The 19506-nt window shown below is 34.8% G+C and overlaps 1 protein-coding gene across 9 annotated transcripts in view; it reads left to right on the top strand.

Annotated features, from left to right (window-relative positions):
- The window catches only part of KIF20B (kinesin family member 20B), a 62749-nt gene that overhangs the window by 15985 nt on the left and 27258 nt on the right, over positions 1 to 19506 (top strand). For 6 of the 9 annotated variants that reach the window (XM_036336649.1, XM_036336651.1, XM_036336646.1 and 3 more), the window contains exons 12-21: positions 589 to 735; positions 1600 to 1762; positions 2313 to 2600; positions 4670 to 4809; positions 5100 to 5238; positions 6552 to 6780; positions 8317 to 8369; positions 10099 to 10215; positions 12965 to 13115; positions 18126 to 19344. In XM_036336649.1, the coding sequence (XP_036192542.1) occupies positions 589 to 735; positions 1600 to 1762; positions 2313 to 2600; positions 4670 to 4809; positions 5100 to 5238; positions 6552 to 6780; positions 8317 to 8369; positions 10099 to 10215; positions 12965 to 13115; positions 18126 to 19344 (2646 nt within the window). The remainder of the gene's footprint in view (positions 1 to 588; positions 736 to 1599; positions 1763 to 2312; positions 2601 to 4669; positions 4810 to 5099; positions 5239 to 6551; positions 6781 to 8316; positions 8370 to 10098; positions 10216 to 12964; positions 13116 to 18125; positions 19345 to 19506) is intronic. The other 3 variants (XM_036336654.1, XM_036336653.1, XM_036336652.1) reach the window with 2 other exon arrangements.

Below are 19506 nucleotides of genomic sequence, written 5' to 3'. Positions count from 1 at the left end.
ATACTAGAGGCCCAGCACACGATTAAATAGTGCGCGTGTAGGGTCCCCTGGGCCGAGCCTGCCTCACACGCTCTGCGGATGCTGCTGGCGCTCCACGACGCTCTGAGGATGCTGCTCTGGGGATGCTGCTGGCACACCCTAATGCTCCGCTGATGCTACCCGTGCCCCGGCGGGGGAGGAGAGGAGGTGGTAGGGGGGAGGGCCTGAGAGGTGCTCCAGCACTTCCTGGTGACCGGTTATTTGGTTGTTATGGCGTCACGACCACAGGCCTTTTATGCTATAGATGTATATACATATATATATTTAAATATATATTTAAGGTATTTTTTTTATTGATTTCATGGAAGAAGGGAGAGGGAGAAAGAGGTAGAAACATCAATGATGAGAATCATTGATTGGCTGCCTTCTGCATGGCCCCGCTAAGGATTGAGCCCGCAACCCCAGCATGTTCCCTTCACCAGAATCGAACTTGGAACCCTTCAGTCCAAAGGCTGACACTCTGTCCACTGAGCCAAATCAGCTAGGGCTGTAATTATTTTTAATTGTTTTGAAGAACTTTTAAAGTTTTTTTTGTTTGTGTTTATTCAGATTGTCTTTATGTGATCTTGCTGGTTCAGAACGAAGTATGAAGACCCAGAATGAAGGTGAAAGGTTGAGAGAGACTGGGAACATCAACACGTCTTTATTGACTCTGGGAAAATGTATTAATGTTTTGAAGAACAGTGAAAAGTCAAAGTAAGTGTTGCTGAAAGTGTTATTAGCATATTAAGTGTTATTTTTAAACTTTCAACTTCACTAGTTTTAGAAAGTTGTTCTTAACCTGTATGACTACATATAGATTGTGATTAAAATACTCAGAGATTGCCCTGGCCTGTGTGGCTCCATTGGTGGGAGCATTGTCCTGTGCACTAAAGGGTGGTGGGTTGGATCGCTGTCCCCGCATATGCCCAGGTTGTGGGTTGGATAGCTGGTTGAGGTGTGTGTGGGAGATGGCTGACCAATGTTTCTCTCTCACATCATTTCTCTTCTCCTCTCTAATATAAAAAATAAAATACTTGGAGATCTTGGGCTAAAAAACTTATAGAAATAAAAAGCATCAATTCATGCCAGTGACTCCTCAAGTAACCACAATTTTTTTCATACTAAATATGTATCAATAGACATTTTGCACAGTACGCTTCTCTAAAATCATTTTATTCTTACTAGTGCATTGTATTATTCTAGATGTGATAAGTTTCTGCATTAATTAACCTTTTAGGCTGAGTAACTTCTAAATCAGCCTTCATTATTTTGATCTAATCAAGGTGTTTCATGGCATATATTTATAATTGCTCTATATTAAAGAACAGAATGCAGTGTTGTGTGGTTTTTGTTTTGTATTTTAACATTTTACCCTAATGGGTTGTTTTTATGAGTAGTAGTATTATTAATAGTAATTTAAAGAAAAGAACATAAACAGAAAATGTTACACATAAAACTAATCACTAGCCTAGAATTAAGTCCATTATAGTTAGGTTATCTATTTCTCTCTAAAATTTATCAGCATCCTGATTTAATGGGATTTGCTTTAACTTAAAATTATTTGAATTTTTCCCATAGGTTTCAGCAGCATGTGCCTTTCCGGGAAAGTAAACTGACCCACTATTTTCAAAGTTTTTTTCATGGTAAAGGGAAAATATGTATGATTGTCAACATCAGCCAGTGTTGTTTTGCCTATGATGAAACACTCAATGTGTTGAAGTTCTCAGCCATTGCACAAAAAGTAAATATATTTATACTTCTATAGAATCTATTAAACCTCTTATTAGAATATTAATGATTTTTTTCTTAGGCTAGATAATTATTTTGCACTTATAACTGTAAACCTAAGAAATAATTGAAAATTAAAAATGTAAATATTTGACCAAGTAGGAGGATGTGGGTGAAAATAAATAAGTAACTCCTGCTAGGATTAAAATGACCTCAATAGTAAGTGTTAACTTAATCATAGGCACCTTTTACAAAATATGAGTACTATTCTTGGAATGAATTGTCGGCTTTTCCATTCTGTTTCATTTAGTGACTAATTGGGTAGCTTCCTGCTAGGAATAGTACTAACAACCTAGTAAATTTACTTATAGTGTACATGTATCATTAGCTTTTTTGTTATCAGAATGTTCATTTAAGGAGCGAATTCCTTCTTGAATATTTGTTTGTGTAGGTCTTATTTTAAACACTTTAGTTGTCATTTTACTTAATATTTATAACATTATTTTTTTAGTGGTCGGTTCTTGCCTTTTCTGTTTTAAATGTCACATTGGATATTTTAACAGGTTTGTGTTCCAGACACTTTAAATTCCTCTCAAGAGAAATCACTTGGACCGCTCAGATCTTCTCAAGATATGCCATCAGACAATAATTCAGATAATAAAATATTAAATGTAAAAAGATCTACGGTTTCTTGGGAAAGTAGTCTGGAAGATCTGGTGGAAGATGAAGATTTGGTTGAGGATCTAGAAGTAGCTGAAGGAAACAGAAATGTGGAGACTGAACTTACTGATGAAGAGCTAGATAAAACATTAGAGGAAGACAAGGCTTCCATCAGCCATGAGGAGAAGAGAGTATGTATTAAGAACTTAACTTCTAAGCTTGGCTTATTGTTATTCTGAAGTTAAAGTCAATAATACATAAGGCTCCCTCCTAATTTTTTCCAGTAGCACACTAAATTTTTGTATCTCAACTTCATATTTTGAAAAATTTCAAAACTACAAGAAGACTAGTACAATGACTATCCATTTACACTTCACCTGGATTTGCCATTTGTTAACATTTTACTCTATTTTAATTCTTTTTCTAAGAGTATTTGAATGCACATTTTTTTTCTCTGTAGCATTTGAAAGCAAGATTCAGACATAATGATACCTTATATGTACTTCAGCATATATGTCTTAAGAACATGGATATTTTTCTTGTGATGAGAGACCATTTTCATACCAAAGCAATTTTATACTGCTATAATAGTATAATCAATCTATTATATTGTCCACATTGAGATTTCTCCAGTGGTTCCAATATGTCTTTTATAGCCACTTTGTATTTTTAATTATTCTAATATAATATAGCATAGATATTTTTAAAAAGTTGAGCTCAATTTAGAATACCCCCAATCTGGATTTGTCTGATTATTTACTCATGATCCGGTTTGATACTTTGGGCGAAGTTGTGAAATTTCCATTGCAGCGCATCAGGAGACATGTGATGTTTGATTTCCCCATTCTTGGTGTTGCTAATTTTTTTAGTACATTTTATTTGATTTCAGAGAGGAAGGGAGAGGGAGAAAGAGAGAGAAACATCAATGATGAGGGAGAATCATTGATCAGCTGCCTACTGCACGTCCCCTATTCGGGATCGAACCCACATCCCCGGCATGTGTCCTTGACCGGAATCGAACCTGGGACCCTTCAGTCAGCAGGCCGACACTAGCCACTGAACCAAACCACCTAGGGCAGTGATGGCGAACCTATGACACGCGTGTCAGAAGTGACACGCGAACTCATTTTTTTGGTTGATTTTTCTTTGTTAAATGGCATTTAAATATATAAAATAAATATCAAAAATATAAGTCTTTGTTTTACTATGGTTGCAAATATCAAAAAATTTCTATATGTGACACGGCACCAGAGTTAAGTTAGGGTTTTTCAAAATGCTGACACGCCGAGCTCAAAAGGTTCGCCATCACTGACCTAGGGCATGATACTAAGTTTTGCTCACTTGGTTAAGGTACCGTGTTTCAGATCTCTTCATTGTAGAAGCATGTCATCTGTGACATGCACACTTTGAGACCGTGTGCACATCTTGTTCCCCAGTATCTTTTTACGCAATGATTTTAGCGTACTCCTTCCAACTTCTACTTTGTAGTCTTAAGTACAGATGCTCAAAATGTCTACCTAGTATCAATTATTCTATTAAAAAACCTGAATTACTTGATTCTCTTATATTTATGGTAAATAAGGTTTAGGTTTAATAGCCTCTGTCCAAATACAGTAACCTGTGTTCATGGGTGTACTTTAATGGTGTTAACACATCTCACATCATAGTACTTTTTTGGGCTGTAGAAGTCCAAGTAGATGGACAATATAATGTGTTAAATACTCATTTTAATAATTTACTTCAGTGTCCTTGAAAGTCATCCTTTCACCTATTTTGGAATTGAGAATGAGGACTGCAGATGCTACTGGTTCCAGTTTTTCTAATCACTATGTGATTGGACCTCACTTGTCTTGAGTTTCTGTAATGTAGTATTTCCCTGTGATAAAAGAAGCCATTAATAGTCTTATTTTAGTTTGTAGTAATTCATTATTATTATTATTATTATTATTGTTATTTTCAGAGAGAGAAAGGAGAGAAGAGATAGAAACATCAATGTTGAGAATCATTGATTGGCCTCCTCCCGCATGCCCTCTATTGGGGATTGAGCCTGCAACCAAGGCATGTTGCTAATATTTGAAGCATCCCACTTGATTTTTCAAGTACTGAACCTGCAAAGAAATAATTTCCAGTGTGAATATGATTACTGCTAAAAAGATGCATAATCATAATTGACTACATGAAAAGAGTTTTATTTTAAACACTTGGACAATATTTCTCTTGGGATATATTTTATTAGAGTTTTAATATTTATATGTTTTAGAAACTGTTGGACTTAATAGAAGACTTGAAAATAAAGCTAATAAATGAAAAGAAAGAAAAATTAACATTGGAATTTAAAATTCGTGAAGAAGTTACACAGGAGTTTACTCAATATTTGGCTCAACGGGAAGCTGACTTTAAGTAAGTTATTTCTTCTATGTCCTGGTAAAAATTGAGAATTTTATTCACTTGTTTAATTTTTTATTTTTATTTATTTATTTTTACTAATTTTGTATTAGGTGGCTTCTGAATTCTCACCTTTATAGTTTTGAAAAATAGCTGTTACTAAACTCCATGATGATTCTGAATTACACATGAATAATTACTTAAATCTGCTTTTAATTTATAATGTCTTTAATCTTAGAAATTTAAAACAAAAACACAAAGTAGGGCTTTTTGGTTTTTCAATGGAATTCATTTGTGTTATGCAGGGAAACACTCCTTCAGGAACGGGAGATATCAGAAGAAAATGCCGAATGTCGTTTGGCTATCTTCAAGGATTTGGTTGGTAAAACTGACACTCAAGAAGAACCAGTAAATCAAGATTGTGCCATGAAAGTTGAAACCAAAGTATGTTAACTGAAATAGTAAAGTATTGAGGATTTTGGTACCAGGATTTAGTGTACCACATCAATGATGTGAAACATTAGTATAGTTTGGTGGGCAAACTTTTTGACTCGAGGGCCACAGTGGGTTCTTAAACTGGACCGGAGGGCCGGAACAAAAGCGTGGATGGAGTGTTTGTGTGAACTAATATAAATTCAAAGTAAACAGCATTACATAAAAGGGTACGGTCTTTTTTTTTTTTTAGTTTTATTCATTTCAAAGGGGCCGGATCCGGCCCGCGGACTGTAGTTTGCCCACGGCTGGTTTAGAATTAACTTACTGTATAGCTTTTTAAAATTAAATATTCTTTGTTAGAAATATAAGGACACATCGTTTAACTATAGCTGTTGGAGTTGAAAAATTTGTATATCTGTTATATTTATATCTCATTTTGGTGTTGCTTATAGGTAGGTAGGTTCCTTTTTGTCTGATTATGGGGTACCCCTCAGATTTGTTTTAAACTGAAAGAATTTTAAAGTTATACAGAGCCTAATGGTTCATTTACTTACTGCTCTGATTAAAACAAAAACATTTATGTATAAAGAGGATTGCTCTTGCTAGCCAGCCAACCATTCCCTACTATTTGAAGAAAACATTATTCTTTTCTGCTTTTTCCACTGAAGCTGAAATTGATCACATCCCTTTGTTGTTGTTTTTTTTTTTTTTATTGATGATTTTAGAGACAGGAAGGAGGAGAGAGAGAAGAACATCGATCTGAGAGAGAAACATTGATCGGCTGCCTCATGCGCCTGAGCTGAAATTGAACCCACCATCTTTTGGTGTACGGGACGATGTTCCAACTGAGCCACCCAGCCAGGGCTTGTTTTATTTAATTACTCAATCTGGGGGCTTGTGTTCATGATGTCCAGGCTTTTGCTGTCAAAGCAGCATTATGTCTCCCTGACATGGTTTGGGTCTTGGTCTAAGCTGGGAAAATGTAGCTTTGTGTTCTCAGTTGTCCCACAAAACCTTTAAGACTCATTGTGTAACTGAAAGTACACCTGAACTAGATAATCACATTTGTTCTGTAATGACTTACCACAGTTTGCAACATTGTTTGAATGGGGATCTGTGTCTCATATTCCATAAGACAGAAAATGAATAATAGAATACAACTTTTTCATAATTGGAGATACTTGATATAATTTATTTTTAAAAAATTTCAAGTTGTTAATTCTTTTGTTATATTTTTTAAACTGTCTAATAAATCAGATGGTATCTCACTGTAAGAGTGAAAGCCACTGTTAACATAGGCATGTGGTTTTTGCTATTTTTAGGAAGCACATAATTACGTAGGAATTGAAGATATTATTGATTCTCTTCAAGATGATGTCACTGATATTAAGAAACAGGCTGAAATTGCTCACTTATATATTGCATCTCTTGCTGACCCCCAGGAAGCTATTGCTTGTTTAGAAATAAAGTATAATCAAGTTAAAGCTGAATTAGCTAAAACTAAAGAAGAATTAATCAAAACCCAGGAAGAGTTAAAAAAGAGAGAAAATGGTAAGTAGATGTATTTTACTCTTATTTGGATGATATAAATGCATAAAAAGACAACTGGTTAATATAAGAGATTTTTTTGTTTTTAAATCCTTACCGGATGACATGTTTGTTGATTTTAGAGAGAGAGGAAGAGAAAGAGAGAGAAACAAAAATATCAATGTGAGAGAGAAACATTGATCAGTTGCCTTCCATATGCGCCCCAACCAGGATCGAACTTGAAGTCTAGGTATTGCCTGGACCAGAAACTGAACCCACAGCCTTTTTGGTGTGCGGGATGACGTTCCAACCAACCAAGCTACCCAGCTGGGACAGTATAAGAGATTTAGGCAGCTTATTTACCATTGTGACCAGGAAATTATGTGATTTGGGTAACATAGTTAATATTTTAACTTTTTTATGGCTTTATAATAATTTACTATTAAATTTATTTTTGCTTTTATTTGCTTTTAGACTAATATTAGAAAATAGACTTCTTAAAATAAAAGAACTAAGTATTAGCTTCATCAGCAAATTAAGAAATCTCATGGCAAGTTGTAAAGTTGTAAATTTGTTCTTTATTCTTTATGCACTCTTCTGTATTTTTATTTTTTTATTGATTTCAGAGAGGAATGGAGAGGGAGAGAGTGATAGAAATATCAATGATGAGAGAGAATCATTCATCAGCTTACCTCCTACATGCCTCACATTGGGGACTGAGCCTGCAACCCTGGCATGTGCCCCTGACCGGAATTGAACCTGGGACCCTTCTGTCCACAGGCTGATGCTCTATCCACTGAGCAAAACGAGCCAGGGCAACTCTTCTGTATTCTTAATGAACTCATACAGTAGTAGATTCTACTCTTGGCTTACAAGTTTGGGATAGAGTGACTTCTCTGAATGGTCTTAAGAAGTCTATGTGATGCTTCATTCTAGTTCTGATGATCATATCTGGGTTTTAAGAGCATTAGTTAGATAAAATACTCTTCCCTTTCCTCTGAAACAAGATTGTAGAAAATAGCAGGTAAGCCCGGCCAGTGTGGCTTGGTTGAGTGCTGTCCCATGAACCATGAGGTTGTGGGTTTGATTCCCGGTCAGGGCATATGCCCGGGTTTTGGGCTTGAAGCAGTTGATCCATGTTTCTTTCTCATATATGTTTCTGTCTCTCCCTTTTCCTTCCTCTCTCTGAAATCAATAAAAACATATTTTTTAAAAAAATGAAAGAATGGAAATAGCAGGTAAGTTGTGCCTTCTACATTATAAAGCAGTCCAGAAAGGTACTAGCTTCTTGTCTTCTCTGAAGTTATGCCAGAAATTTCTTACTATTTAGCATATGTCATTCATTTTTATTCTGAGTGTTTAAAGTAGCTTTTTCAGAAACACTATCCTCTGGTGATAGAATTAGTAGCTGAATGCTGTGCTTCTGGTGCTTTCAAAATCCTTTTTTCTAAATATAACACTAGTTGAAGTGTCTACTGTAGCGGCTTCTGTTTTGTGATTATTCAGTGATAATTTTTTTTAGGTGCTTAATTGTTTGTTCAATAATTTTATTTTTTACAGAATCAGAAATTAACTTAAATTCATTGGTTCAAGAGCTTGAGAAATCTAATGAGGTAATACTTTAAGCTTTATTTTTATCTTGATAAGAAAATTGATAAGTTATTGAAGGGACATGAATTATAACAAGGTACATTTATTTTAAACATAAAATAATAAATTAATTGATTGAAAAAATTGAAAAATATGTGTCTTCACCCACATACCCCTTTTCAGCGATGGCCACTGGGAAGCTTCTTCAGGCCTTCCAGAAAATATTTACTTATTTATATAGAACACATACACACATACATACACCTGTTAAAAAGTTTATACTAAAGGGATTGATGTTCCGTGTCTTCCCTTAAAAGTTGTCTTGGACAGATCTATGTCATTTTTTGTTTTTTTAAGCTAGGTGCATGGTGATGATTTAAACTGTGTTTATTTTGTCTGAAATTACTGAGTGTTTTAAATTATGGGATATGGTGCAGGTGGTGTGGCTCAGTGGTTGAGCAACCTGTGAATCAGGAGGTCTCAGTTCAATTCCCAGTCAGGGAACATGCCTGGGTTGTGGGCTCGATCCCCAGTTTAGGGCATGCGGGAGATAGCTGATCAATGCTTCTTTCTAGTCATTGATGTTTCTATTGCTCTCTTCTTCTCCCTTCCTCTCTGAAATCAATAAAAGTATATTTTAAAAAAAACAACAGCTATGGGATATGGCCTGAGCAGTGTGCAGCATTGGAATTCTGAAGATCTCTGGCACCTTTAGATCAGATAACCATTCCAAATGGTTGTGTATATTTTTGACATTGATAGATCTAAATATGAAATTACAAGTATACATGGAGGTGAAGTTAATTTAGAGCTCTACAGTTACTATGTTTCCTGACCTTCTCTGGCATGAGTTTTCTTATTTTAACTTACATTCATCCTATTGAAGAACTAAATATTTTAGGATATGACCAGATATAGATATACTCAGGGTCTTCGTATCTAATATCTATCTATATTTAAAGAAGTAACCACAATAATGTAGCAGAAGACATTATAGCTACTGTTTAGACAACTCCTAAACTTTTATTTTTCTAGCTATAAAAATAATAGATGCTAGTTGTAAAAATTTAGTTATATTAAACTATGCAAGATAGAAAATAAAAAAGGTCCCCTGTAATCTTTCTCCTAAATTACAAAAAAGAGAGAATACCAATAAGTTGGTTGGTATCTCTTTTAGACTTGTGCTTTACATATATTCATTTAAACCTCAAAAGAACTTTATGATATAGATACTATTATTTTTTATTTTTACAGAGACATTAAATAACTTACCCAGGGTCCCCCCCACTAGAAGGTAGAGAAACTAGGATACAAACCCAGAGAGTCTGATTACAGATTCCTCTTACCTAGTAGGCTATATTCTTTCCTTTGTTTTTATAAACACTTTATTTTCAGTTATTTATTTATCTTTAGAGAGGGGGGAAAGGAGAGAAAGAAACATCGATATGAGAGATATATATCAATTGGTTGCCTCCCATACACACAGCTTGTGATTGAACCCACAACCTAGATATGTGCTCTGACTGAGAATTGAACCTATGACTGGTGCATGGAATGAACCTCCAACTAATTGAGCCATATGGGCCAAGGCTAAACATACTATGTTTGAAACAAAAATAAGGTCATGCTGTACATAGTGTGTGGTCCTTGGTATTTTTGCTCAGTCTTTAAATTTGAAGGAATTCTAAAACTGCATTGTATTTTATCCTAAAATATATTTACTAACCATTGCTATTTTTCTTCTTTTCAAAGAAAATAATTATTCAGAATCAAAGAATTCAAGAGTTGCAAGATTTAGTTAATCAAAAAGAGGATACTATTAACTTCCAGAACCTAAAATTTCATGTGGAAAACACATTTAAAAGCAGTGTAAGAATTTTACTTTATTCTTCTGCATTATAGATTACATTAAAAAGTATGTTTTGGTTGAGACTAAAATAATTTAAAATAGCTTAAATAAGCTAATTTTCTAAGAATGTTTAATTGTTTATTTTGGTTTTGAATTCAATTTACTATTGTGAAAATCTTAATTTTTTGAGTACTTCAAAGAGGGCATTTGGCCTCTTTGCTCTAGATCAGTGATGGCGAACCTATGACATGCGTGTCAGAGGTGACACGTGAACTCATTGTTTTGGTTGATTTTTCTTTGTTAAATGGCATTTAAATATATAAAATAAATATCAAAAATATAAATCTTTGTTTTACTATGGTTGCAAATGTCAAAAAATTTCTATATGTGACACGGCACCAGAGTTAAGTTAGGGTTTTTCAAAATGCTGACACGCCGAGCTCAAAAGGTTCGCCATCACTGCTCTAGATCCTGTTATCTGTTAACTTATAACGGTGCTAAATTGCTCACATAAATACATAAACAAACAAGTGCGAAGTAACCTGGCTGTGTGCTCATTAACTGTTGATCTAGGGCAGTGATGGCGAACCTTTTGAGCTCGGCGTGTCAGCATTTTGAAAAACCCTAACTTAACTCTGGTGCCGTGTCACATATAGAAATTTTTTGATATTTGCAACCATAGTAAAACAAAGACTTATATTTTTGATATTTATTTTATATATTTAAATGCCATTTAACAAAGAAAAATCAACCAAAAAAATGAGTTCGCGTGTCACCTCTGACACGCGTGTCATAGGTTCACCATCACTGCTCTACGTATTGGAAGAGGACACTCCTTCAAATAACTGAGCTGTGGAGGTTAGATTTTTTTTTTGGGGGGGGGGGGGATGATGATTGAATAATTTGAAGGGGGAAAAAAAATCAGGCCATTGTGATAGGTCTTAGAGTGGGGGAAGGAGACAACTGACCCTGTCATGTAGTCAAAACTCTCTAGCTCTGTCAGAGCTGTGATCATCTATCCCAGGGTTTTGTCATTTGTCAGTGATGCCAAGATGCTAATTGTGAGAAAGTATGGAGGTTGTTCTTCATGATATTCTTTGTTTAAGGATAGCTAAAAAAATGTTGCTTTTATTTTTTTCAATAATCCATTACTTTATGACTTAAAAGTCATTTTATTTATAGCTCAAGAGTAGTGTTTGCTAATTTTATTTATTTATTTTTTAAAATATAGTTTTATTTCAGAGAGGAAGTGAGAGGAGAGAGGGATTGAAACATCAATGATGAGAGAGAATTGATTGGCTGCCTCCTGCACGCCTCCTACTAGGGATTGAGCCTGCAACCCAGGCATGTGCCCTTGACTGGACCCGAACCCAAGACCCTTCAGTGCACAGGCCGACACTCTAGCCACTGAGTCAAACCCCTAGGGCAGTGGTCGGCAAACTCATTAGTCAACCGAGCCAAATATCAACAGTACAACGATTGAAATTTCATTTGAGAGCCAAATTTTTTAAACTTAAACTATATAGGTAGGTACATTGTTATTAACTTAATTAGGGTACTCCTAAGGCTTAGGAAGAGCCACACTCAAGGGGCCAAAAAGTCGCATGTGGCTCATGAGCCGCAGTTTGCCGACCACGGCCTTAGGGCTATTTGCTGATTTTATAATGTAAACAAGGTCCCAGTGCACGAATTCATGCACCTTGAAAGGAAATGTGGTCCACGGGCTCGCTGCGATGACAGCGAGCCTTGGTCTGGCACCCCCGCTCACTTGCTCCACCATCTCACTGCGGCCGACACCTGCCATGTTCTGCGCACGCCCCCTGGTGGCCAGTGCACATCATACTGACCGGTTGTTTGGTTGTTTTGGTTGTTCCGCCATTAGGTGTATTTGCATATTAGCCTTCTATTATATAGGATGAAGTTTTTTCTCCATAAAGTTTTTTTCAAAACTGATTGCTAACAGTATATAGGGATTTAAGTAATTTTTACATTAAAAAAAAAAATCCTTGCTTTTACCATACCTTTGATTACTATAGACTTGCACTTAACTGCTGAGTTTTACCCTTCCTCTTTCTGGATAACCTGTATTGTACCTCCTTTCTGCTAGCCTTTTAGGGAGGCATAGTATCTGCCTTAAAAAAATAAAAATCTCAAAGATTTTTATCATTTAGATAAACTAACAACTCAAATTTAAAGTCTGTATATCTTTGACTATACAAGGCTAGAGACTAAGGTCAAAACTTTTTCTGGGAGTTCTAAAAGTGAGACAATACTGCTTATCTTTGAGCAGCTTTGGTTACAAAACCTAACTATTGAATTTCTAGAGTGGGGCCTGAAGATTTTAAGTAAAAGTATAAAGGAATAATTTTATTGTAGTGTTTTCGTATTTTTCTTTTCAAACCACATTAAAAATGTGACTAAGGGGTAGTTGTTTTAGGGTTCTATAGCTGTCCCAAAACAAGTCTATAATGTACCCGATCACCTTAGAAAATCTAAAGATGAATTAGTTTTTACATGTCAGGTGAAACTACATGCTTAACTGATTTTAAGACAACGTTTTCTTGTCCTTAGTGAGTGTACACATTATTTAACATTACTCATTTGAGAGTCCTCAGTTATCTTAGGGTGAGATATAAGAAATAACTTAGAAAAGTGTTTCAACAAATTTGAAAATAAAACTTCTATGATGCACTATCAAACAGTTTATATAGTTTTTACATTTATTGTAGCTTTCTATATGTGAATTAATATGAATTTATTTTATTTTAGGACAAGGCTGGTACATCTGTAATAATAAACAATAAATTGGCTTATAATGAACCAGTTGAAATGCCTAAGGACAACAAAAGTAAAACTTATTCAGGAAGAAAAAGATTAAACGAAAATGAATTTCAGCAAGATGAGCCACCAGCTAAGAAAGGTACTGCTTCATTTGCCAACAAGAGGCCTATAAGAAAGCTAATTCCTAAACCAGTAAGCAGAACAGATGCAAATGGAGGACATTTACTTGTCTAGGGAAAAAACCCTGAAGAAATCTAAATGTCACTAATATTTATGCTAATATGTTATGAACCTGAGGATGGGTGTATTTAAAGCTCTTTTATTATAATAAATATATTTTTAGATATTGTGCTTTTATCACTTTTGCATGCCTGTAATTCTTTTACTTCTCTGCTTATAATAGTTAAAACATATCACTTTCATTTTCATAATGATAGCACCTTTTTTTCACCCAAATATTTCTACATTGCTTTCTACCTTTGCATCTTTTTTATTTGGAGAAAAGGAAATCTGACAGGAAGACTTTGAACTAAATACTACTAAAGACAAATGTGCTCGAATCAATTCTGTTACTATAGAATTTATTTTAAAAAAAAAGTGGGTACATGCTTACTCTCTACCTGTATATGTGGAAGAACATACCAGCATTTACATTCTTTCTAAACTGTTCATTATTTCTTTTGGAAAACTTTTGTAGTATGATACAGGGGGGTAGGGCTTTCTCAGAGAAAGTGCATTAGCTTTAGAAACCTGGCTAGCTGCTTCACCTTGAGAAAAATGGGTGAGTTAAGTCTTAACTTTGGACATTAGTTAAATAAAGTATACAGTACTTGCCTCCTGAGGTTGTCAAGGATGAAAACAGGTGGGTAATACACCAACATACTACACACCTCACAGAACCTCAGTAAAATGAATGTTTTCAAAAGTAGGTGACTTAAGGATAATACAGCATTAGGTAAATGTTTTGTAGGATATATTATGCTTGTGTGAGCTAATAGATTGAGACAAATATGCATATACCTTCTGTCATCCATTGAAAGAGGTGTGCTTTGCTACTGGGAGGATAACCTTGCTGTGATTTCCATTGCATTCTTCCTCTTTTTCATTCATCTTTGTCAGTGTCAGACTAGTTGAGAATGTAGATAACTAGGAATTGGCCAGGAGCCAGTGTTATACACAGATGATCAGTCCTAAAGATAACCCATTCATGAAGAAGATTATTTAAGAACTATAGCTAAATAATTTGGATGTGAGTAGATTTGAGTAAGTTTAGCTAACATAACAAATTTTTATTACTTCTTAAAATCACAACCACTTTGGCTATTTCTCCATTACTTATGTTATTAAAAAGTATAAAAAAGGAGACATATGTAATACTCTTTGTAACACTTTATGCAATAAAACAATAATAAAAAAAAAGAACCCAACAGAAAATAGTTTAGGCCACATACTAAAAAAAAAAAAAAAAAAAGTATAGGGATTACATAAGGGATCACATAAAAACTATAGATATAACCACCCTCTTTCCTCTCCACCTGCTACTAAAAGATATCCAGAACAAAATATGTGACTCTTATAACTACTAGGATAGAAGGAGGTTGATAGTTCCATGGGAAACATGTTTTCTGTTCTTAAAAGGAAATGCAGAGAAGATTTGACTTTGGATGATGTGCAATGACATAGAAACCCACACCTGAAACTTATATGTTCATGTTGACCAATGTCACCCCCTCCCCCCCAATTAATTTAAGAAATAAGTGTTTGGTTTTTTTTTTTTTTTTAAAGGGAATACAAAGCCTTTTCTCTATGAAAGTGAATTTACTTTTTGAGATCACTGTATCCATACTTGGGGGAAACTGGTAACCAAACAGTCCAAAAAATAATTTTCAGATAGTGATAAAGGAGACAAACCAGAGATATGATACAGTCTATTTAGGATTTTTCAATCAAAACTAACTTTTTACAATGAAAAGAAGTAATCCGTGTGAATATAGGTTGCATGTAGTGTAAATATTGAATTAAAGTGTTAACTGTATTCCTTTCTTTTTGTTTACTTTTTAAAAGTAAACTAGATACTGTAGAGTTTTTCCTATCTTTATTGCTGGATTGATTTTAATTTCTACCTCACAAGGCTGTCCTGAATATATTCTATAAATCTTTTGACATACTAATAAAACTTTTTAAATTTTTTGAAAAAATAGTACAAATAGCTAAAAAAAATCAGATAAAAATATTTTGGTTTGGTTTACCTTGTATTTTGCATTATATTTTGATTCTTTTTTAATTAAAATTTTTTCCCATTTCAGTTGACATATAATTATTATATTAGTTTCAGGTGTATAACATAGTGGTTGGACATTTATATAACTTAGGAAGTGATCACACTATGTATCCTGGTTCTTGAAATATAGTGAAATTATAGGAACAATATACTTGATAACAGGAGCTTTCTGTATTCACTTCAGGGTGTAGGGACTACATGTATATAGTATGCATAACTCAAATCTCTTCCCTCAGGATAGTCGGGATGTATTTGTGAGCTTGGGATTTCTGTTTGTTGTCATTTTAAAGTTGCTTAGATCCCATCTCCATTCCTAATAAGAGTTCAGACATTTTTATATCTTGTCTTTTTAAAGGGTAATAGGATTTTTTAAAAAACATGTCTATTATGAGAAAAAAAATCATCCAGGACTCTTAACATCATCATTTGGTTTTCTCAATTAGTTATTTCCATTGATGAATTCATAGGAATGAAAATATTATCAAATAGAGAATTAGGTTGCATGGAAAGTAGAACAGGAGTGAACCAGTGGAGAAGACCAGGTTATTTCACTTTGGGATGACTTGCCACACCTTTATAAGATGCTGGGAGATCTAATGAAAAATAATACATTGGTTCAAGATTATTATTAAAAATCTATTAGATTTAGTGGGCAGCTTTGTTATAAAAGTAAATAAGGGCAAATCTTGAAGATTTCAGAGTAGCTGGAATTCTTAGAATAAACCGAGAATCCAAGGAAGTGAGGCTATACAACGGGTAATTCCATGTTTCTGCTGTTCTCTCTGAGGCAAGAGACAGCCATGCAAATTATTTATTTTATTTTTTTAAAAGTATATTTTATTGATTTTTTTTTACAGAGAGGAAGGGAGAGGGATAGCAAGTTAGAAACATCGATGAGAGAGAAACATCGATTCAGCTGCCTCTTGCACACCCCCTACTGGGGATGTGCCCGCAACCCAGGTACATGCCCTTGACCGGAATCGAACCTGGGACCCTTGAGTCCGCAGGCCGACGCTCTATCCGCTGAGCCAAACCGGCTAAGGCCGCCATGTAAATTATTGATAATAAAATTTTGTCCAATGAACTTTTTTTTTTTAAATATATTTTATTGATTTTTTTACAGAGAGGGAGGAAGAGAGATAGAGAGTTAGAAACATCGATGAGAGAGAAACATCGATCAGCTGCCTCCTGCACACCTCCCACTGGGGATGTGCCCGCAACCAAGGTACATGCCCTTGACCGGAATCGAACCCGGGACCCCTCAGTCCGAAGGCCGATGCTCTATCCACTGAGCCAAACCGGTTATGGCTGTCCAATGAACTTTTACAATCAGCCTGTATTTAAGAAAAGAGATCTTGGGAATCCCATAAATGGGATCACACAATTACAGCTGCCCAAAAGCATTTAGACAGTTGGTGAAGGAAAAGAATATGGGTTGTATTTGTGAAAAAACACCAGCCAGGGCTAAAATATACTTTTTTTATTCATTGCACTGAAAGTAATAGGTTTTTTAACGAGTAGGATTTCAAGCCAACCCCCCACCCCCAAAAAACTGTCTTGTTTTTTTGGAATAGTATTGCTTGTATTTCATATTATATCTGGGACATTTAAGCCTGAGGAATATGAATCTTACATGCTTAGTGAGGACATTAAATAAAAGCAGGTGAAATCAACAGTGAATAAAGGCCAAAAGGACATATGTAGTTGATTATATCAGAGCAATGTGTAGAAAGTTTAAACATCAAACCATGAAGTCAAACAGAAAAGGAAAAAATAAAATTGGAACCACAGAGTCAGATTCTTACATGTTTTGAAGTAATTTCCTAGGATTTGAGATAACCACCAGACCCTGATTATAGTAATGGAAGTTGTATGAAAACATATAAAGATAAATTTGTGGCCCTGGCTGGGTGGATCAGTTGGTGGAGCAATGTCCCGTACACCAAAAGGTTGCAGGTCTGATTACACGTGAGGGCACATGCGTAGGTTGCAGATTTGATTCTCAGTTGGGGCATGTATGGGAGGTAACCTATTGATGTTTTTATTTCATCAATGTCTCTCTCTCTCTCTCTCTCTCTCTCTCTCTCTCTCTCTCTCTCTCTCTCTCTCTTTTTCTCGCTTTCCCTCCCTTCCTCCTTCTCTCTCTAAAAATCAATGAAAATGGCCTCAGGGGAAGAAAAAAAAGAAAATGGCCTTGGGTGAGGATTAAAATAAATGAAGGAATAAATAAATAAATAATAAATAAATAAATAAATATTGGATATATATATAAATTTATGTATCTAGAGAACTGAGAATTATGTTTCAGGATTTAATCTTACAATCTATGAGAAAAACTTGAACGTAATTTTTACTCGACAGTTGTATGAATGAGGTGAATTAACTTGTCAAAATGAACATTAAAAGTAACTTTTAGCCCTCACTGGTTTGGTTTGGCTGAGTGGATAGAGCATCCTGTGGACTGAAGGGTTCCAGGTTCGATTCCAGTCAAGGGCACATGCCTGGTTGTGGGTTTGATCCCCAGTAGGGGATGTGCAAGAGGCAACCGATCAGTGATTCTCTTTCATCATTGATGTTTCTATCTCTCTCTCCCTCTCCTTTCCTCTCTGAAATTAATAATATATTAAAAAAAGAAAAGATTTGTGGTGGGAAATTTAAATAATACTCGAAGTTATAAAATATGCTAACTCTTTCCATTATCTTACAGAACTGTAGTTTTTACAAAAATGGGCTTAGTTTTTTCACTCAGTAGTTTGTGTTTTTCATTAAAAGTTTGCTTTCATGTTTTCTATGTTTGAATATTGGCTTATCTGTTTACTTTTTAGTTTAAGGTTTGCCAGATTAATAGCAATTTTCCTATTTTTAAAGGACCTGTACACATTAGTCCAACTGTCACTGAAGACCAAAAGAAAAGTGAAGAAATGCAAGAGAGCATTTCAGAAAATGAGGAAAACATTCAAGTCGTACAAGAAAATAATGATAATGAAGAGCTGAAAGCAAGATTACTCACTGTTGAGAATGAACTTAGAAATGAAAAGGAAGAAAAAGCAGAATTAAGTAAACAGATTGTTGCTTTGCAGCAGGAGCTTTCTTTTTCTAAGAAGGAGAGCTTTTCTTTAAGTATAGATGTCCAACAAATTCAGTCAACTTATGACAATGCAATTTCTGAATTACAAATGCAGAGAGGTATAAATCAAGAACAGGAGGAAAAGATCATGAAGTTGTCAGAGGAGATAGAAGTCGCTAGAAGAACCATCACTCATAATGTTTCACAAATAAAATTAATGCAAGCAAAAATAGATGAACTACGAACCCTTGATTCATTTTCTCAGATCTCAAACATAGATTTACTCAATCTCCAGGATCTCTCACGTGGTTCTCAGGAGGATGATTTGCCAAATACAAAGTTACACCCTTTGGATAATGATTATTTGGTAAGTAAGCAGGTTAAACCTAATAGGGAAAGTTCTTTCCACTCTAGTATTGATGCCATTTGGGAAGAATGTAAGGAGATTGTAAAGGCCTCCTCCAAAAAAAGTCATCAGATCCAGGAACTGGAACAACAAATTGAAAAATTACAAGCAGAATTAAAATGCTATGAGGATGATAACAAGAGACTAAAAACAGAAAATAAAAATCAAGATGACCTACTAAAAGGAAAAGAAAGTCTTATACAGCAGCTGAAGGAAGAATTGCAAGAAAAAAATGTTAGTCTCAATGTTCAAGTACAGCAAGTAGTTGAGGGAAAAAGAGCACTTTCAGAACTCACACAAGAGATTGCCTGCTATAAAGTGAAAATAAATGAACTTGAAGCCATATTAGGAACTCAGAAAGTTGAATGTAGTCATTCAACCAAGTTAGAACAAGAAATTTTGGAAAAAGCATCTATCATCTTGGAACTAGAAAAAAATCTAAAGGCATTTCAAGCAGATCATCAGGATTGTATCAAAAACATCAAAGATTTAGATGAAAGGGAAGTCAAGTTGAAACAAGAAATCACACGGTTAACAAATAATTGGGAAGATGCAAAGCATTCCCTTCAATTAAAGGAAGAAGAAAAAGAAACCAACTGGCAAGAGATAGAAAAGTAAGCTAAATGTTACTCAAATATTTATAATATGCAAAGCATTCATTGTATGGATTTTGTTATGTAGCTTTTAAGTAATTTAGGTGGGCATAACTTAATCTGATGCAGTATAGCATTTGAGATGAGTGAAGACTTGGACTTCGTTTATATAAATCTTTGGAG

The sequence above is a fragment of the Myotis myotis genome, unplaced genomic scaffold, assembly GCF_014108235.1.
Source record: "Myotis myotis isolate mMyoMyo1 unplaced genomic scaffold, mMyoMyo1.p scaffold_m19_p_15, whole genome shotgun sequence".
NCBI lineage: Eukaryota > Metazoa > Chordata > Mammalia > Chiroptera > Vespertilionidae > Myotis > Myotis myotis.
The sequence above is the reverse complement of the archived record's forward strand: the minus strand, read 5'-3'. Positions and strand labels throughout refer to the sequence as shown.